General features: G+C 31.7%; 1 protein-coding gene across 2 annotated transcripts; it reads left to right on the top strand.

The window, feature by feature from the left end:
• Window positions 1–7283: 7283 nt before the first annotated feature.
• On the top strand, window positions 7284–16742 carry LOC110641704 (mRNA cap guanine-N7 methyltransferase 2). 2 transcript variants are annotated; one of them, XM_058133333.1, is made up of 11 exons: window positions 7284–7582; window positions 7864–7960; window positions 8045–8126; window positions 8659–8753; window positions 9036–9107; window positions 9252–9361; window positions 14148–14270; window positions 14364–14453; window positions 15692–15760; window positions 15877–15965; window positions 16060–16742. In XM_058133333.1, exons 1-11 carry the CDS (start codon window positions 7563–7565, stop codon window positions 16311–16313), a joined length of 1101 nt encoding a protein of 366 aa, XP_057989316.1. In that variant the 5' UTR covers window positions 7284–7562; the 3' UTR covers window positions 16314–16742. The 2 variants fall into 2 exon arrangements, with proteins under 2 accessions (XP_057989316.1, XP_021649217.2); XM_021793525.2 differs by having other exon boundaries at window positions 7284–7960; window positions 16060–16157; window positions 16322–16742.
• The last annotated feature ends 331 nt before the right edge of the window (window positions 16743–17073 follow it).

Below are 17073 nucleotides of genomic sequence, written 5' to 3'. Positions count from 1 at the left end.
TTTCAAGCTTTTCTATTTGCCTCTCTTCCTATCTTTCATCGTCCAGGCGAATGTATTTTAGAGCCCTCTTCATCAGCTAGTAATATGTCTGTACAGGGGTTTTGTTAGGGTGTTGACGAACTTGACATTGATGGAATCCTTTTTTCAGGGCTTCACAGGCTATCTCAAGGTTTAATTGTTCCACCTAGATAGCTTCAGAATTAAATCGGTCTATGTAGCTCCAAAGGCACTCCCCCTCTTTTTGCCTGATTTTTTGCAAGCTAGAAGAGAGGCAAAATCGACTATAATTTTCTTCATAGATCAATCATGAAAGAATCTCAATCATATGGGATAATGAAATGCTAGATATATAGCATTTGATTAGAGGGACTTTAGCTCTGAAAAATATCAACAATTGTCCATGTTATCACTACTTTGGATTGTCCATATCAACTACTTATAAACCGGCTACTGAGAATTAAAAGGATTTTACTATGTAAAATTTCAAAGTTCAAGGGGGTTATATGGTACATTTTTAAGTTTAAGAACATCTTTGTTATAACCCCTAAAGTTCATGGATAACTCTTAAAATTTATTCAAAGCCAAGGACTAATATGTGGGTTTTACTATACCTCAAGGACTTAATTGTAAATTACTCTAGTTTTAATAAAAACATAAAAGGGGAAATTACAAAAAGGTGCCCTATGATTTTGCACAATTTTTACTTCAAAGTCTAAAATTTAGTTTGTGACTTAGTGGTACTCGTGATTATGTGTTGTTAACAAAAGGAGGATTTTTGTACAAATACTATTTAAAAATGCTAACCGGCATTTTAAAAAAATACTTTGAAAATATTTTTAAATGATTTTGTAGTAATTAAAAATTAAGAAAATTAATAATAAAAATTACTATTTAGTCTTTATATTTTAATGAAACTAACTATTTGGTCCATTTACTTTGAAAATACACTATTTAGTTATTGTATTTTGCTTCCATTAAACTATTTAGTCCCTCCGTAATAATTTTTCATTAGTTAATGCTAGTCAAACTGCTATTTAATACCTCTATTTTAAGGAACTTATTAGTTGATCATTGTATTTTGAAAAACACTACTATTTTGTCCCTCTAGTTTAATAAAACTAATTAGTGAGTATTATTGTTTTAAAAACACAATATTTTAAAAAATATATTTTTGGATAAGAAATTTTGCTATATAGAGAGTAAATATGAATTTTCATTTTTTTTAATTGTTCCAGTATTTTCATCAAATTCTTTGGACATTATTTTTGTATTTTCTCTATAGGGAAACAAATTTCCTTGATTACTTAGATATTTAGAAAATCTTATTAATCTTTGTATGCAGACAATTTGCACCATTTTTATCAAAAGATTAAAATAGAAAGGTAATGAGAGAGAGAAACTGTTAGTATAGAGGAAAAGAAACATGAGAAAAGAGAAATAAGAGAGAGAGGATTTAGATAGTTTAGGTATAAAAAATAATTATGGGACTAAATAATTAATGAAACTAAATTACAAAGACTAATTAATGTGTTTTTCAAAATACAGGGATTAACTAATTAGTTCACTAAAATAAAGAGACTACATAGTAGTTTGACTAACATTGACTAAAAGAAAAATTGACGGAGGGACTAAACTGTTTAACAAAAGTATATATGACTAAATAATGTATTTTTCAGAATACAGAGACTAAATAATTAGTTTTGTTAAAATACATGGACTAAATAATAATTTTTCTAATCAATAAAGAAAGCAGGTATCTTTCTTGGGCTCTTCCTTCTTCTTCATATCCTCTTTCTCAAGCTCTTCGTTCTAATCAATAGTCGTGTTAGGATTTTAGGCGCTTCCATGTTCTCCAAGTTGCCAATGGAACTGACCTTTTTAGGCACTTCCATTGAAAGTTTTCTGGTAAATACTATTACTGTAATTCCATTAGATTTTTGCATTTGTTATTTAGATGAGCATTTTCTAATCCATCCCACAAGTTTATAGGTATGGAAGCTCTCAATGGGCTCTTTCCATTAAATTTGTCTGATTTAATTGTATTAGAAATCTATTCATTCGAATACCGCTCCCCATAGGCTATATCCTCCTCATCCTTTGAACTAATAGTTTCATGAACTTCCAACATAACCACCCTATCTTGCATGCTTTGGTTTTCTTCAGAATTCTGTTCTTTCAAATGAGAATTCAAAGAGGACATTTTCATGATTATATCAAGTTTCTTTTGTGGCAAATTTAATCTGGAAACCTTTTATTGTATGTTAGAGGGATTTTTTTTAAAGCAAAATTAAAATTTAGGGATTTTTTAGTAACAAGTTAAAGTTAAGAAACATATGTGAAATATGAGGTAAAGTTCAGGGATGGGTTATAAAAATTATCCTCTAAATGTTTGCTAACGGCTTTAATATAAAGTATTACTTCAAATTTACTATATTTTTTTGGGCGAAACCCCTGTAAAATACTCCAATAATCACCTAAGCTCTTGTCAATTTTTTTGGACCATTTAAACCCTTAAAAATAAAAAAAAAAAAGCATAAAGAGACCTAAAATTGATTGTGGTAACTCTCCATGAATTAAAATTCATACAAATGAATAAAAATTTTTATTTGCCATCTTTCTAATATGAAGTAGACAAAAAACAATATTATGAACATATTCTTATAAGCATTCCACTTTGTCGCTTCTCCTTCTATGTATTTCTTCATTAAACCAAAAGAACAATTAGTAAAACATATTAGAAACACTAAGATGAGTTCTCATCCTTGGCACATAAATCCATTAGGGTAAAGTTCAGTGAATTACTGAACATATCCACCGCAATGCTTAAGGTCCCAGATTCAAATGACCTGAAAATTCAATAAACTGAAAACTGTAAATGCTTAACATCAAACAAAGCTAACAAATTAAAATGTGGTGGAACATCCAGTTTATTTCTAAAAAGAAAAGGAAAAATCAAATGACCTAAAAACTAAAAATGACCTCAACTATATAGAAGTTTTGAACTTCTTAGACTGAAGCTTCTGATGAAACTATATGCAATTCTCACAACAATAACCACATATTCACTCAAACTAGCAAAACAAATTTCCTCCCCCATATGACTTCCCGAAACTTTGATAACCACACTGAAAGCACAACTTACATCCAATAGAACTCCCCAAAACCAATAAGGTACCCCAACACAAAATTCCAACACAAATCCATTACAATCTGAATTTCCTGCTCCTTCAAAGTAATACCACTCGTAAAATCGCCATCTTCCATCAAAGGAAAAGAGATCATTATCTATTTGAGCATATTGCTAGGCAAGAGAAACCAAGAGGGGAAAACAAATAACATGAACATAGAGAAAATAAAATTAAAAAAAAGGTAAAATTGAAAAAAGGGAGCTTGGGATCAAAGGTAATTGTCACTTTGAATGAGACCTTCCCTTAGTACTAGCACCAGCTGTTTGCTGGTTTTTCAACCACCGCAAGTGCACAGATCGCTAATAAGTAATAAAGTGATGAGTAGAGTATCGTTTCCACGAGGACCATGTTGAGTACTAAACTATAGTGATTTTAATTATCTAGACGATCGAATTGTAGAGAAATAGTAATTATATCTAAATTGAAAGAAATAAAATTTAAATAATTAACTAAAATAAAATACTAATGGACAAAGGCATTCTAGAGCTAGGGATTCACAGTTCAATCAGTTATAGAATTAATATGATTCATTCAATAAATGGGAGATTATTACTTTGATGGAAATTAATCTTAAGTTATCTTAAGCCCTCTCTTGAGGCACTCAAGGTGTATTTTAATTAACATAAACCCTACTATCGTGGTGATTAAATTAATTAAAACCCTTTAAGATCTTTTATTAATTTTGAAACTCTACAAAGGTCATCAGCCTATCTCTAAGTCAGATTTCCTAGGTTCAAAATCTCGATTTTCTAATATTAATCTTCACCTTTTAGTTCTTCAATTAATATTTGTAATCAATACTAAGTAGGTACCAACATATAGCATGCATTAAGATCACAAGAAATTGAATCAAAGAATAAAATACCCAATATATTAAATAAAATCAAACCAGATCCATAATGAAATTGAGTGCTACACCCTAACTCTAAAATAAAGAACCTACTCACCCATGGTGAGTTTTACAATCAAGTTTATAAAAAGATAAAGAGAAAACATAAGAAGAAAATAGAGTGAAAGAACCCAGAAAGAGAGTTGCAGCCTTAGACTTTTGAAACTTCAGCTGAAAATCCCTTCTAGCAATCTTGCAGATCTTGTTTCTCCCTAGCCTCCCTTGAAGTTGAGGTGCATCATTGAATGTAAATCGGCTCTTGATTGTTAATTCTCCTCCTCCCCCTCAATTCCTGACTTGTTATATTTATATCTGGTATAAAAACCCTAATTTCAAAGTCCTAGAATCTATCCGGGTCGGGTTGGAACGAAGAAAAGTCGCATCAGAATTGCTGACAGGGTACTTTACACGTCGCCCTTGCCCCGTGTAACTTTTTGCCACTCTTGTTTTTCAAGTTTTCTTTGTCCAAAAGGTAGCACGGGGTCCAGGAAGTTACACGGGGCAAGTTAAACGGCCCGTGTAATGTTTTTGGCACTGTATTCTTCATGTTTTGTCCTCCAAATCTCTTCCCAACTCGTCTTTGATTCTAGAACCACATAAAAACACCTGAGAAAATATAAAAATTAATGAATTGAGTTGGATTAACATGTTTTCTAAAATAATAATGAAGACACATAAAAATAAACATAAAAGGAGACTAGATGGTAACAAAGTGCAATGAATGCTGACCTTAAATGTCTATATAATTTGATGTAATCACCAGCACTCTCCATGATTTCTACTACTCACATATTATTATTTAGTTATTGGAGTGTATGTATCTTGTACTTTCTATGCAACTAAATATCTAGAAAAGGGAAAATGAAGGAAAAGAAAGCAAAAACTAATGGAGAGAGCGAGAAAGCAAAAGAAACAAGGATTGAGAGGAGAAGGAGAGAGTAGGAGCTACAAGGATGCCAATTTAACATTCGTCGATCATATGAATGGCACCTGATAGTTTTTTTAACTTATTCGGTCATTTTTCAGGTAATATAGGTCTCTTCATGTTTTTTTTTTTTAATTGTTAAGGGTTTTAATGGCCTCAAAAAATTGACAAGGGCTTAGATGAGTATTTTGTAAGGGCTTAAAAGAGCTTTTTTTTTCTTTTTTTTTTTTTTGTCTTTCTGCCAAATATTATAAAAAATCCAAAACTTTATGCGATTTTGCAATTATAATCAAAACTTTTTTTTTTTTTGTTAATTTTGACCTAATTTGAAAGTTTAGTATTTATTATGGTCCAGTTAAAATTAGAGATTTGGGAGCGCTGACATAGTGACTAACATATTAAAAATCCATAACTTTTCAACTTTTGTCAATTATATCTAATTTTGTAAATTTATTTCATTTATAGCCAATTAACTAATTTTTATCTAATTTGGTTAAAATTAATAATTAATTACTTAATATAATTGTTAAAAATTAATATTTATATTATTTAAAATAACAAAAAGAAATAATATTCTCCTCTCTCTCTCTCCTTTTCTTTTGATATTTATGGAACTTATTTATAAAAGTAGATAATCTTTTGTTTATTTAAAATTAAAAATATCCCGCAATCCATCACTCTCTCTCTTTCTACCTATTATAATCCAACAATATCTACATATAAAACCTCTATTTGCCTTTCTCTCTCTCTCTCTCTCTCTCTCTCTCTCTCTCTCTCTCTCTCATAAAAAAATATATAGACATTCAACCACATGTTTTTTTTTATTATTATTATTATTATTTTCAAAAATGATGAATATTGTTATTATTGATATTTTTTACATGAATTTTTAATTTTTAAACAAATGAAAAAATATGAAGGGAGAGAGGGGGAAATTATTTTCTTTTATTATACTAAGTAACATAAATATTCATTTTTATAATTTTATTAGATAATAAAATATTAATTTTTGATTAAGTTAGATTAAAATTAGTCAATTGATTATACTCAACTCAACTCAACTAAGCCTTTATCCCAAAAATTTGGGGTCGGCTATATGGATTCGCTTTTTCCACTCTGAACGATTTTGGGTTAAATCTCAGAAATGTGTAATGCTTCTAAGTCATGTTGTACTACTCTCCTCCAAGTTAATTTAGGTCTACCCCTTTTTTTCTTTCTATCCTTTAACCTAATGTGCTCTACTTGTCTAACTGGAGCCTCCGTATGTCTACGCTTCACATGACCAAACCACCTCAATCTCCCTTCTCTCAATTTATCTTCAATTGGCACCACTCTTACCTTTTATCTGATACTCTCATTACGGACTTTATCTAGTCTAGTATGGCCACTCATCCACCTTAACATTCTCATCTCTGCAACTCTTATCTTAGATGCATACGACTCTTTCAGTGCCCAACACTCACTACCATATAACATAGCCGGTCGTATGGATGTACGGTAAAATTTTCCTTTTAATTTATTGGGAATCTTACGATCACATAAAACTCCCGTGGCACGTCTCCACTTCAACCATTCGGCTTTAATCCTATGACTAACATCCTCCTCATATCCCCCATCTACTTGAAGGACTGAGCCTAGATATTTAAAGTGATTACTTTGGGACAGTACCACCCCATTCAAACTAACTCCTTCCCTATCACCAGTTTGGCCTTCACTGAACTTGCAATGCATGTATTCTGTCTTCGTTCTACTTAACTTAAAACCCTTTGACTCTAGAGTACTTCTCCAAAGTTCTAGCTTGCTATTGACTCCTTCTCGTGTCTCATCTATCAGAACAATATCATCCACAAACATCATGCACCAAGGAATACTCTCTTGTATATGTTTCGTCAGTTCATCTAAAACTAATGTAAAAAGTCAATTGATTATAAATAAAATAAATTTATAAAATTAGTTATAATTAATAAAAATTAAAAAGTTTTAATTTTTTTAATTATTAAAATTATGTTACATATGTAATAATATATAAACAATAATATTTTATCACATCAACTACTATATCAGTAAAAATATAAAAATTTCTGTTGCATCACATGTCACATCAATAATAATATATTAAAAAAATAATATTTTTACCACATATTAATCTAAAATCTCTAATTTTAATTAAGTTATAATAAATATTAAATTTTTAAATTAGATTAAAATTAAAAAAAAATGATTGTAAAAATGTGTAACGGTTTGAATTTTTATTTTTAATAATAGGCTTTACTTTTTAAATTCCCCCAAACATACGAACGCGTCTCTTTCTTTACATTCCCTCCCACAGGGGAGACATCAAATGACTGCGTGGCTGCTGACTGACGCCAACTATGGAAATTGTCTAAACAGGTTCAGTTTTCCTCTTATCTTTCCCCCACTGCGTTTATTTCCGTCTCTCTAGCAGTCTCGCTCCCTCAAGCTTGTGCACTTATTGTTGCTGGTGGTGCTTCTGTCGCTTTCCACTCGCCGCCGCATGCGCAGCTGTTGATCTGTCCTCTCTAGAAGACCCTGAGTTCGAATGCGACCGGAGAGGATGAGGTATTAAGTGTAGTAGATTCTGTCTCGTTATAGAGTTTCAGGTCCATCACTCAAGGTGTTTCCCTCTATTCCGTATAGATTTTGGGATTTTTATTGGCTTTTGTTGTGTTGTAATTTACTGGTTTGTGCAAATAGAATTATAATTGGGTTTGATAAGCGACGGATTAGGGTAAATTTTGGGTTACACTACCTGTTGCTATCCCTAGAAAATATAGTAATTGTGAAGAAATGAGTTTTCGAAATCTAGAAACTTGGAGTGACCTTGGAACTTCCATGAGCAGTTCATTTGCGATTCCTAGGACCGAGTCGACTCACCATCGCCTCTATGAGTTTGCCAAATTGGCACTTATCAAGATATTTGTCCATCCCTACGCCACTGTATGTGCTTTTTGTCTCTATTTCTACACACACTTTCTATGTCTATATATGCTATTAATTGGGTTTGGTTTCTCGGCTGTGAAGGTGTGCGATTTGTATTGTGGAGGAGGAGGAGTGGACGCAGAGAAATGGGATGGTGCTCAAATTGGCCATTATATTGGAATTGGTATTGTATCAAATATATTCAGATTACTTTTTGATTTAGTTCATCTTTGCATGGAAGTTTTAAGTGTGATGAGAATGATAAGTTAATGAAGGTGGAGAAGGGGATAGATGGGATGTAATTAACCTTATTATTATACAGACTATCATTCTCTTTTAATTACAATTACATATTAAACTCAACTCACTGTGAGGTTGCCAGTTCTAACTCCAGTTATAGCCTTTTTTTTTTTTTTTAAAGGTTAGAGCTTAATTTCTATTTGCATTCTACCCGTTAACTTATCTTACTTCCATTCATTGTTAATTCACTTGTTTTAGGTAAATATGAACATACACCAAAATGTGATGTTCTCCAAATTTTTCCTTTGCTTTTTGTGTGATTCATATGGTGGCTTTTAGGTTTATATTCATGTTAAAAATATAGTTTAGGCACCACACCACCAAATGCACATATCATTAAGCCTTCTCAGTAATATATTTGGTCTCTCAGACAGTAATAAAGATGATGGAAATGCGATGTTATGTGATTTTTGTAGATGTATCATCATCTGTAGTAAGTGAGATGAGGGAAGCATGGGAAAGTCAGAGGAAAATTTACACTGCTGAGTTCTTTGAGGCTGATCCTTGCACAGTGCGTGTCTTTTTCTTCTTGTATATGATGCCATTTCTTTATCATTTTCTTTTTCTAATTTTTGGCTTTTGAACAAATGTTGTAAGATTTTGTTGGTCATGCTTTGTGTTCCAACTTAGGAATGCTTTGTTATTTTCTTTTTGAATATTTTTAGTGCATTGTATATATTTCTCTTCTTTACCTTTTTAATCAGGTTAACATGTAAACACTTCAAAATATAGTTCTGGGTTGTTTTAAGTTGAGACTATGTTAATATGACTTGACAAAGTATTTCTTTTTCAGGAAAATTTTGGAGTGCAGCTACAGGAGAAGGCCAACCAGGCTGATTTAGCATGCTGCTTACAGAATTTGCAGGTGTATAACATATTTTTGTGTCACATCTTCTAAGCAGATTTGCTCTCCTTCGGGAAAAACATGATGAATTAGTCAAATACATATGTAATTATGTATACATTCCGCTTTTGAGTGTTTTAATTGTAGTTATAATTCCTTTTGCAGTTGTGTTTTGAAAATGAGGAAAATGCAAGGAAACTTCTACATAATGTGTCATCTTTGCTTAAACCAGGGGGTTATTTTTTCGGTATTACTCCTGACTCATCTACCATATGGTATGAATAATAATCATCAAAAACATTTTTTTCCTTTTCTTCTTTTTACCATATGACTGGTCTGTAGGTGATGATGTGTATCAGAATCTTGATTGAGCTTCTCCCAGAAATTTATTTAATACTAGTTAAGTGCTTATGCTATGCATGTACTATATTGTTATTTTTTATGTAATATTTAATCAGTGTTATCAAGGCGAAAGGCGACACTAAGGCAACAAGGGGCCTTATGGCCTTAGTCGAGAGGCGAGAGGCGAGGTTTTTTCAAAGCAAGGCGCTATAGTCTAAATTATCTAAATCATAGTAAAAATGTATACTTGTAATATAAAAGTTCATATTAACTAGTTTGATATGTAAAAAAATGCATATTGAAAAGGAAAAAAAATACATATTATTTGCATTATATTTATATATAAAATAAAAGAAATTGAAAATTGTGCGTGCCTGTATTTTCAGTTTAAGTAAAAGATAAAAGTGAGATTGCAAAATTAAAACTCATAGCATAAGCAATAATATAAATAATAATAAGAGATGTTAATATAAAAGGAAAAGAAATTGTGCATACCTGCATTTTCAACTTAAGTACAAGATAAAAGTTGATGTTATAAAATTGAAATTCATAGCCTAAGTAACAATACTAATAATAGTAATAATAATAAAAGTTGTTAAATCATTAAATAGAACATGCAAATTCTAGAAGTTTAAACTTTAATAAATAGAAATAAGTCATAAGTTACAACAATCCAAATACAAGTACATAAAAAAAAAAGAACTTGTAACTAAAACTACTCATCATCAAGATTTCCAAAATCATCTTCATTTTCAATAGCTTCCATCACAAATTCTTCATTCTTTTCATCATCATCAACAACTTGTGAAGAGGATGCACCCCTCATTGAACGAGACTCTCGAAATGATAGAGTTTCAACTGTTGTTGATCTTACAGCTGATCTCGATTCATAACGAGATTCAGAAACTCCAGCTGCTCTACCAACACCACCCCAGGTCAACACATCATCCATGAAAACAAGGATATCATCATCATCATCCCCATTTCCCTTTTCTAATTCACCAAGCAACCACTCATTACTTTCATCAATATTTGCCAAATCAATTGGCGTGGTGATATCCCCAAAGGTGTATCGGCGTAGTAACGCTCTATTGTACATTACATAAACTAATTTGTCCAAGCGTTCTTGAAATAGCCGATTTCTTTGCTTACTATGACGCTGCCATTAATTTTATAATAACAAATAAGTTAAACTTAAAATTGAAAAGATTCAAAATAAAATAACAAAGAATATTAAATATAATAATTATTTTTTTACTTACGTGCTCAAATACACTCCAATTTCTCTCACAACTACTTGCACTACATGTGAGACTCAGAACCTTTATAGCAAAGTTTTGTAGGTTTGGAGTTGATGAACCATATGTTTTCCACTAAGTAGCTATTAAAATATAGAATCAATGATTGTCAAACTCAAATTCATAATATAATTTAATAAATGAGTTAGATGAAAAATTAATAAAAATATAAATGAATAACCTGGAGATTTTGTTGTTCTTCCTCTAATAGCAGAAGGATAACTAAACGTCCCTGTAGCTACCTTATACTTCTCAATTTCATTAATAATCATGTCAACTTTTGCTGAATCTTGTTCAATTTTATGAATGCACGAAAGCAAGCTGGAATTCACTTCTTCATCACACTTAATTCTCATCTTATTTGGATAAAAAAATTCAGGATTCAAGAAATATCCGGTAGCATGCAGAGGACGATGCAATTGAACTGACCATCTTGCATCAATAATCTAAAAAATATTCTTGTATTTCTTTTCATTACCATTGAATGAGTTGGCAATAGTTTCTTTAGCTCTATCCATAGCTTCATAAATATATACCATGGCTGGTTTTTTTTCATTATCAACCAATCGAAGCACATGAACAAGAAGACTAGAAACCTTAAGAGCATATACAACATGATTCCAGAAGGCAGAACTCAAAACAATTCTTTTACACTTTTTGCCTTTCAACTCTTTAGCCCATTTACTAGTTGTCTAGTTCTCTGAAGTAAACATTTTTCTAATGTTAGCCTTTTGCAGATGAATCCTTCCCAATGTAATAAAAGCAGTAGCAAATCTAGTTTGCCCTGGCCTTAGCAATTCTACTCCTTTAGTAAAACTCCGCAACATATTCAAAACTCCTGAAGAGCCGTATATGAAACCAATAAGCTCAATAGCTTTGCGGAATGTTTCTTTGAAAACCCTTATCTTAAAAATATCTTCCAACATCAAATTTATACAATGGGCTGCACATGGAGTCCAGTATAGATGAGGAAAATTTGCTTCCAGTATTCTTCCTTCCATAAACAAATAGATAATTCATTTCATTAATAATAAAAACAAATAAACAAATAGATTTTTCTTTTAATAGATAATATTAAATAAAAACTTTACCTGCTGCAATATTATTTGATGCATTATCTGTAAAAACTTGAACAACTTTTTCAGGACCAATTTCTATCAGTTCTTTCTCAATCAAACTAGTCAGCAACACTGCTATCTTTGATTTATTACTAGCATCCACTGATTTAATAAACACACTTCCTTTCGAGCTATTAACTAAGAAATTAATCAAGGTTCTTCCTTTTCTATCTGTCTATCTATCACACAACAATGAACATCCATAATTTACCCATTCTTCTTTATGAGACTGAAGAAGTTCATTTGTGGACTGTGCTTCCTTATTAAGTAACCTAACTCTAACCTCATGATAACTTGGAGGTTTCATTTCCCTTCCATAATTTCCTATTGCTCGAATCATTTCTCCAAAGCTATCATAATTCACAGCATTAAAAGCTATTCCTACATCATACATCCATCGTGCTATGGCAACACACACACGCTCCCTTAACTCCTCCTTAGCTGGGCTATTTTCATCAACAGTAGTTTGCCTCACATTTTTTCCCATAACAACCGGTTTTGGAGAAAAATGTTAAATAATCACAATTACAAATTCACATAATCACAATTACAATTACATAAATTTAATTAGCACATTTAATTACCTATCTAATAAAAATATATCACATTTAATTACCTATTTAATAAAAAAATAATCACAATCACAATTATAAAAATTTAATTAGCTCATTTAATTACCTATTTAATAACATAATCACATTTAATTACCTATTTAATAAAAATATATCACATAATCACAATTACAAATTCACACTACCCATTTAATTAGCATATTATTATTACATAACACCTATTAAGAAATAAAATGACATCACATTAAAATTTTAATAAATTTTTAAAAAAATTGCTATTGTCAAAAAAAAAATTGATGGAACTTGAAATAAATCCAGCAGCATGCCGGCATGAAATGGGAGCAGTGCAGAAAAAAGAAGAAAAAAAAACTGATTGCAGCAGTGAGAGGAGAACAGAGCAGATGAGAGTGAGAGGAGCAGGGAAGAGCATATGAGAGGAGAAAGCATCGTGAAAATGAGAGAGAGAGAGAGAGAGAGAGAGAGAGAGAGATGTCGACATACCTGGTTTTTTGTTTTGGCTTGATCTGTTGCTGGTGGCTCTTTGTTCTTGCTTTTTCAAACTGTTGGGTAGGTGAAGGACTGAAGGTAAGTTGATTAGGGCTCCTTTTATTTTTTGCTGTTAAGAAAAAAAAAATTAAATTTTACGTTTCTTTCACAAGGCGGCGCCTCAGTGCCCTGTCGCCCTCACCTTTCAGGTCTGGGGTGTCTGCCTTATCTCAGTCGCCTCGCCTGGGCCTGGGGAGTCGCTGGAGCCTCGCCTCGCCTCGCCTCGCCTCTCGACTCGCCCAACTCCTCTTCTCGCCTTTTACAACACTGTATTTAATAGTTTTTAATTTTATTTTTTATTATTAAATATTTTTATTTTTTATAGAGTATTAAATTATTTAATTTTTTTTTCAATATATATGTAGATAGAATTCAATTTAATGGTTAAATTACACGACACATAATTCTTTTATTACAATGACTATAGTCATTTTCTAATTATTATTATATTGAATATTGTAGAATAATTACACATGTTCTCAATTAGTTTTGACTCTAATCTTTACATGATAAACAATTTAACAAACATGAGACTTATTGATAAAGTTTATTGGGATTATTTGTGAAGTGGTCATTACCATGACTAAAAATGGCATTTGCTAATTTTTTTTTATTTATTTCTATATCCATATTTATGTTTGGATGCATAGATGTTTGACCATAATTAACCCTCAATATATAATTACAATAATAGATACTTTAATTTAATTTTACAATTACTATAATGAGTAGATATATTAATGGGAGCCATACTAATTAATTTGCTTATCGGGTCAACCATTTCTTGGAGGCCGCCATTATATATTTATATATTAGTTCGTTCATCATTCTATCAGATGGGTTTACTTAGATATCTAGTTCAGTTGTTTTTATCTGGTACCAAATAATTTGATTATTTGTTGAATGCCTTGTGTGCATATTTTTAGTAGCACATCATTGCATGGCACTGAATTCTTGATTATGTATGTGTGATTGTCAACATGTAATAATCATATTAAACCTAGCTTTCTTAGATGTGATTATGTTAAACCTAGCTTTCTTAGATGTGATTATGTATGAATTCTTGATCCGATAGTAATTCCATTCTTGTCATGTTTGTGCCTCAACTTTTCTGTACTTGAGCTCCAATTTCTTTTTGGTTCTAATCATTTAGAGATGGTAATTTTAGCATTAATGGCCATGCAGGGCGAAGTACCAGAAGAATGTTGAAGCATACCACAACAGAAGTGGCAGCATGAAGCCAAATATAGTTCCCAATTGTATTCGGTCAGAGAGCTATATGATAACCTTCGAAGTTGAGGAAGAGAAGTATATAGCATTTTAATTAATTTGTTATATTTGTGTTTCTTTTTAGATAATTTTCTTCAGATTTTTTTTTATATATTTTCCTATTGAATTCAGGTTTCCATTATTTGGAAAGAAATACCAGTTAAAATTTGCGCATGACCCTGCTGAAACTCATTGCTTGGTTCATTTTCCTAGCTTGATCAGGTTCATATCTTAAACTTATTATTGAATTTACATTCCTTACAGATTGTTGTTCTTATTTAATGTCATTTCCATACTGCTTGCTGGATTTGTAATGTAATCCCATGGTTGTCTTGTCCATGTTGATGTTTGAAACCTGCACAATGCTTTTGTTTTGTTGATTGACCATAAATTCTGTGAAGATTTATCTTCTTCAGAGACCAATATTGTTCAAGAGTCAGATAGAGTTGCATATTTTGGAGCCAGGGTTTTAAATTGCAGTCTTGATTGCTAGGGGTGAGCAGATTTCGGTTTAAACCGAAAAACCGAACTGAACTGAGTTAATTCGGTTTAATCATTTGGTTTTAAAATTCAATTGGTTCAGTTCGATTTATAAATTTTGATAATTTTGGTTAATCGGTTCGGTTCAATTATTTTCATAAAAAATAAAAAAAAATCAAACCGAACCGAATTTACTAATATATATATATATATATATATATATATATATATATATATATATATATATATATATATATATATCAAGGAAACCCTAATATTTTTGAGTTTTGATTTTTAAGTTTTTTTTTTATATTTTTGTTATTGATATATAATGTTGAAAATATGAAATTTTATAAAATTTGGTTTTATCGGTTTAAAACCGAACCGAACCGATATTTATTGGTTTGGTTCGGTTTTTGGTTTTTTCTTAATAATCTGTTTGGTTCAGTTTTTAAAATTTTTTATTTTCGATTTTCGGTTTTATCAGTTCGGTTCTAAACCGAACCGACCGTTTGCACACCCCTATATTGCATTCAGTCCTGGAGCACTGCAACGTGCCTCCACAGAAGTTATAGTGGGGTTATGGAAGACATTTATCTCATTTTGAACTATCGATTGCGCCCAATGCATATATTTTCCAGAATCACTATAATGCTGTAACCCCTAATACTCTCAATGAATTTTAATCATCTTTGTTCATACTTAATAGTAAATCTTATTTTATTTCAACTTGTTACTAAAGTATTTCAACTTATCCCATTATGGTCACTGTCATAAGACTCGTAACAGCCATTATGGTGGTGATTTTGAGAGAGGCATTGTGTAACACTTTGATATGTAATGTTAACTTAAGAAAGCAATGAATTTTTTTTTTTTTACTCTATATAAAAATTTAGCAGGTTCTTTAGTATTCTTGTCAAATATTTTACATGTTAATGTCACAAATATTCTGATGTCTGCATATGGCTATCTGCAACTAGGTTGGCCCGGGAAGCTGGTTTGGAGTATGTGGAGATTCAAAATTTGACAGAGTTCTATGATGATAACAGGTATTTGATTGCATCTCCTAACTGTACTGTATGCACTTATATCCAAGTGAACTTTTTGTTTATTTATTGGTATTGGAGATTAGCTACGCTGATTTCTCTTCTTCATTTGCTCAAAGAATGCATTTTGCAAGCATGCTATTGAATGCTGGTCCAAACCTAGTGGATCCGAGGGGAAGACTTCTTCCTCGGTCATTTGACGTGCTAGGTGCATACTTTTCTCTTATTTCCATTGACTCTTGAATTGTGTACTTGAGCATATTGCTCACATGTTCTTGGTCTTTTGGCCTTTTCCTTTGTAGGTCTATATACAACATTTATATTTCAGAAGCCAGACCCAGATGTTGCCCCACCTCTTGCAACCCCACTATTGCAGGACGATAGTTTCAATCATGATGAGGCAAGTATTTTTTATCTTATCAAAGGCTATGATGAGAGCATTGTCATGCTGTGCAGACTGCAGCATGGTTGCGTCTTCTACTTGGCCTTCTCTCTACTTTGCTTCAATGTTTTGGCCTCTCGTACACCCTTTCATTCAGCTACGATTTGCTTTTGATGTTGCAGAGAGAGTGGAAGGCAACTGTATGGAGAGACGATGAAAAGACTACAGAGCCACCACCACCACCACCACCACCACCACCACCTCTTGGACTGGGCAAGATAAGTGAACAGAAGGGGATTTTGGGTCCTGGGCCAGCAGATTTACGTTTCTCAGAGGCACTTTGACCTAACAATTGGAAGGAAGCAAAAGGAGCATAAAACACAAGAGGGTAACACCATAGAATGTATTTATCTAACTTCTTCATGGTTGTTCATAGGTTAACTTGCATGCATCCTTGTGTAACGCGTGTCTATGTTGTGCATGTAATTTAGACCAAATAGACAATGTTTGGAACACCCTAACAGAAATTGTAGTTTGCCTGAACCTGATCATTTTGTCAAGGTTTTGTGGGAATATTCAATGCACATCTTAAATGTTTAGGTCTGTTGAGCATTCAAACTGTTAATTCAGAACTTCTGAATTCTCTACTCCTCCCCTGTAGCTTGGGGAAAAAATTGAATATTATAAAAATTAGAGCATTTTTATTCAGCAGTTCTAGTCGGCTGTTAGCAGTCAGTGGTTAGATGTTGGTTGTGAATGGTCAATGGTTGACAAAATACTAACTGAAAATCTCAATTTTAAGTGGTATAGTTATAATTAGGAATTACCTATGTTAATGTATGTGGTTATTAATAATTTAAATTTAAATATTTTATAATTTTAATATATGAAATTAAATAATATCTTAATTTTTTTATTATTTATTTCTTATTTT

Source organism: Hevea brasiliensis, chromosome 14 (assembly GCF_030052815.1).
Source record: "Hevea brasiliensis isolate MT/VB/25A 57/8 chromosome 14, ASM3005281v1, whole genome shotgun sequence".
Lineage (NCBI taxonomy): Eukaryota > Viridiplantae > Streptophyta > Magnoliopsida > Malpighiales > Euphorbiaceae > Hevea > Hevea brasiliensis.
This window is presented reverse-complemented; position numbering and strand designations above follow the sequence as displayed.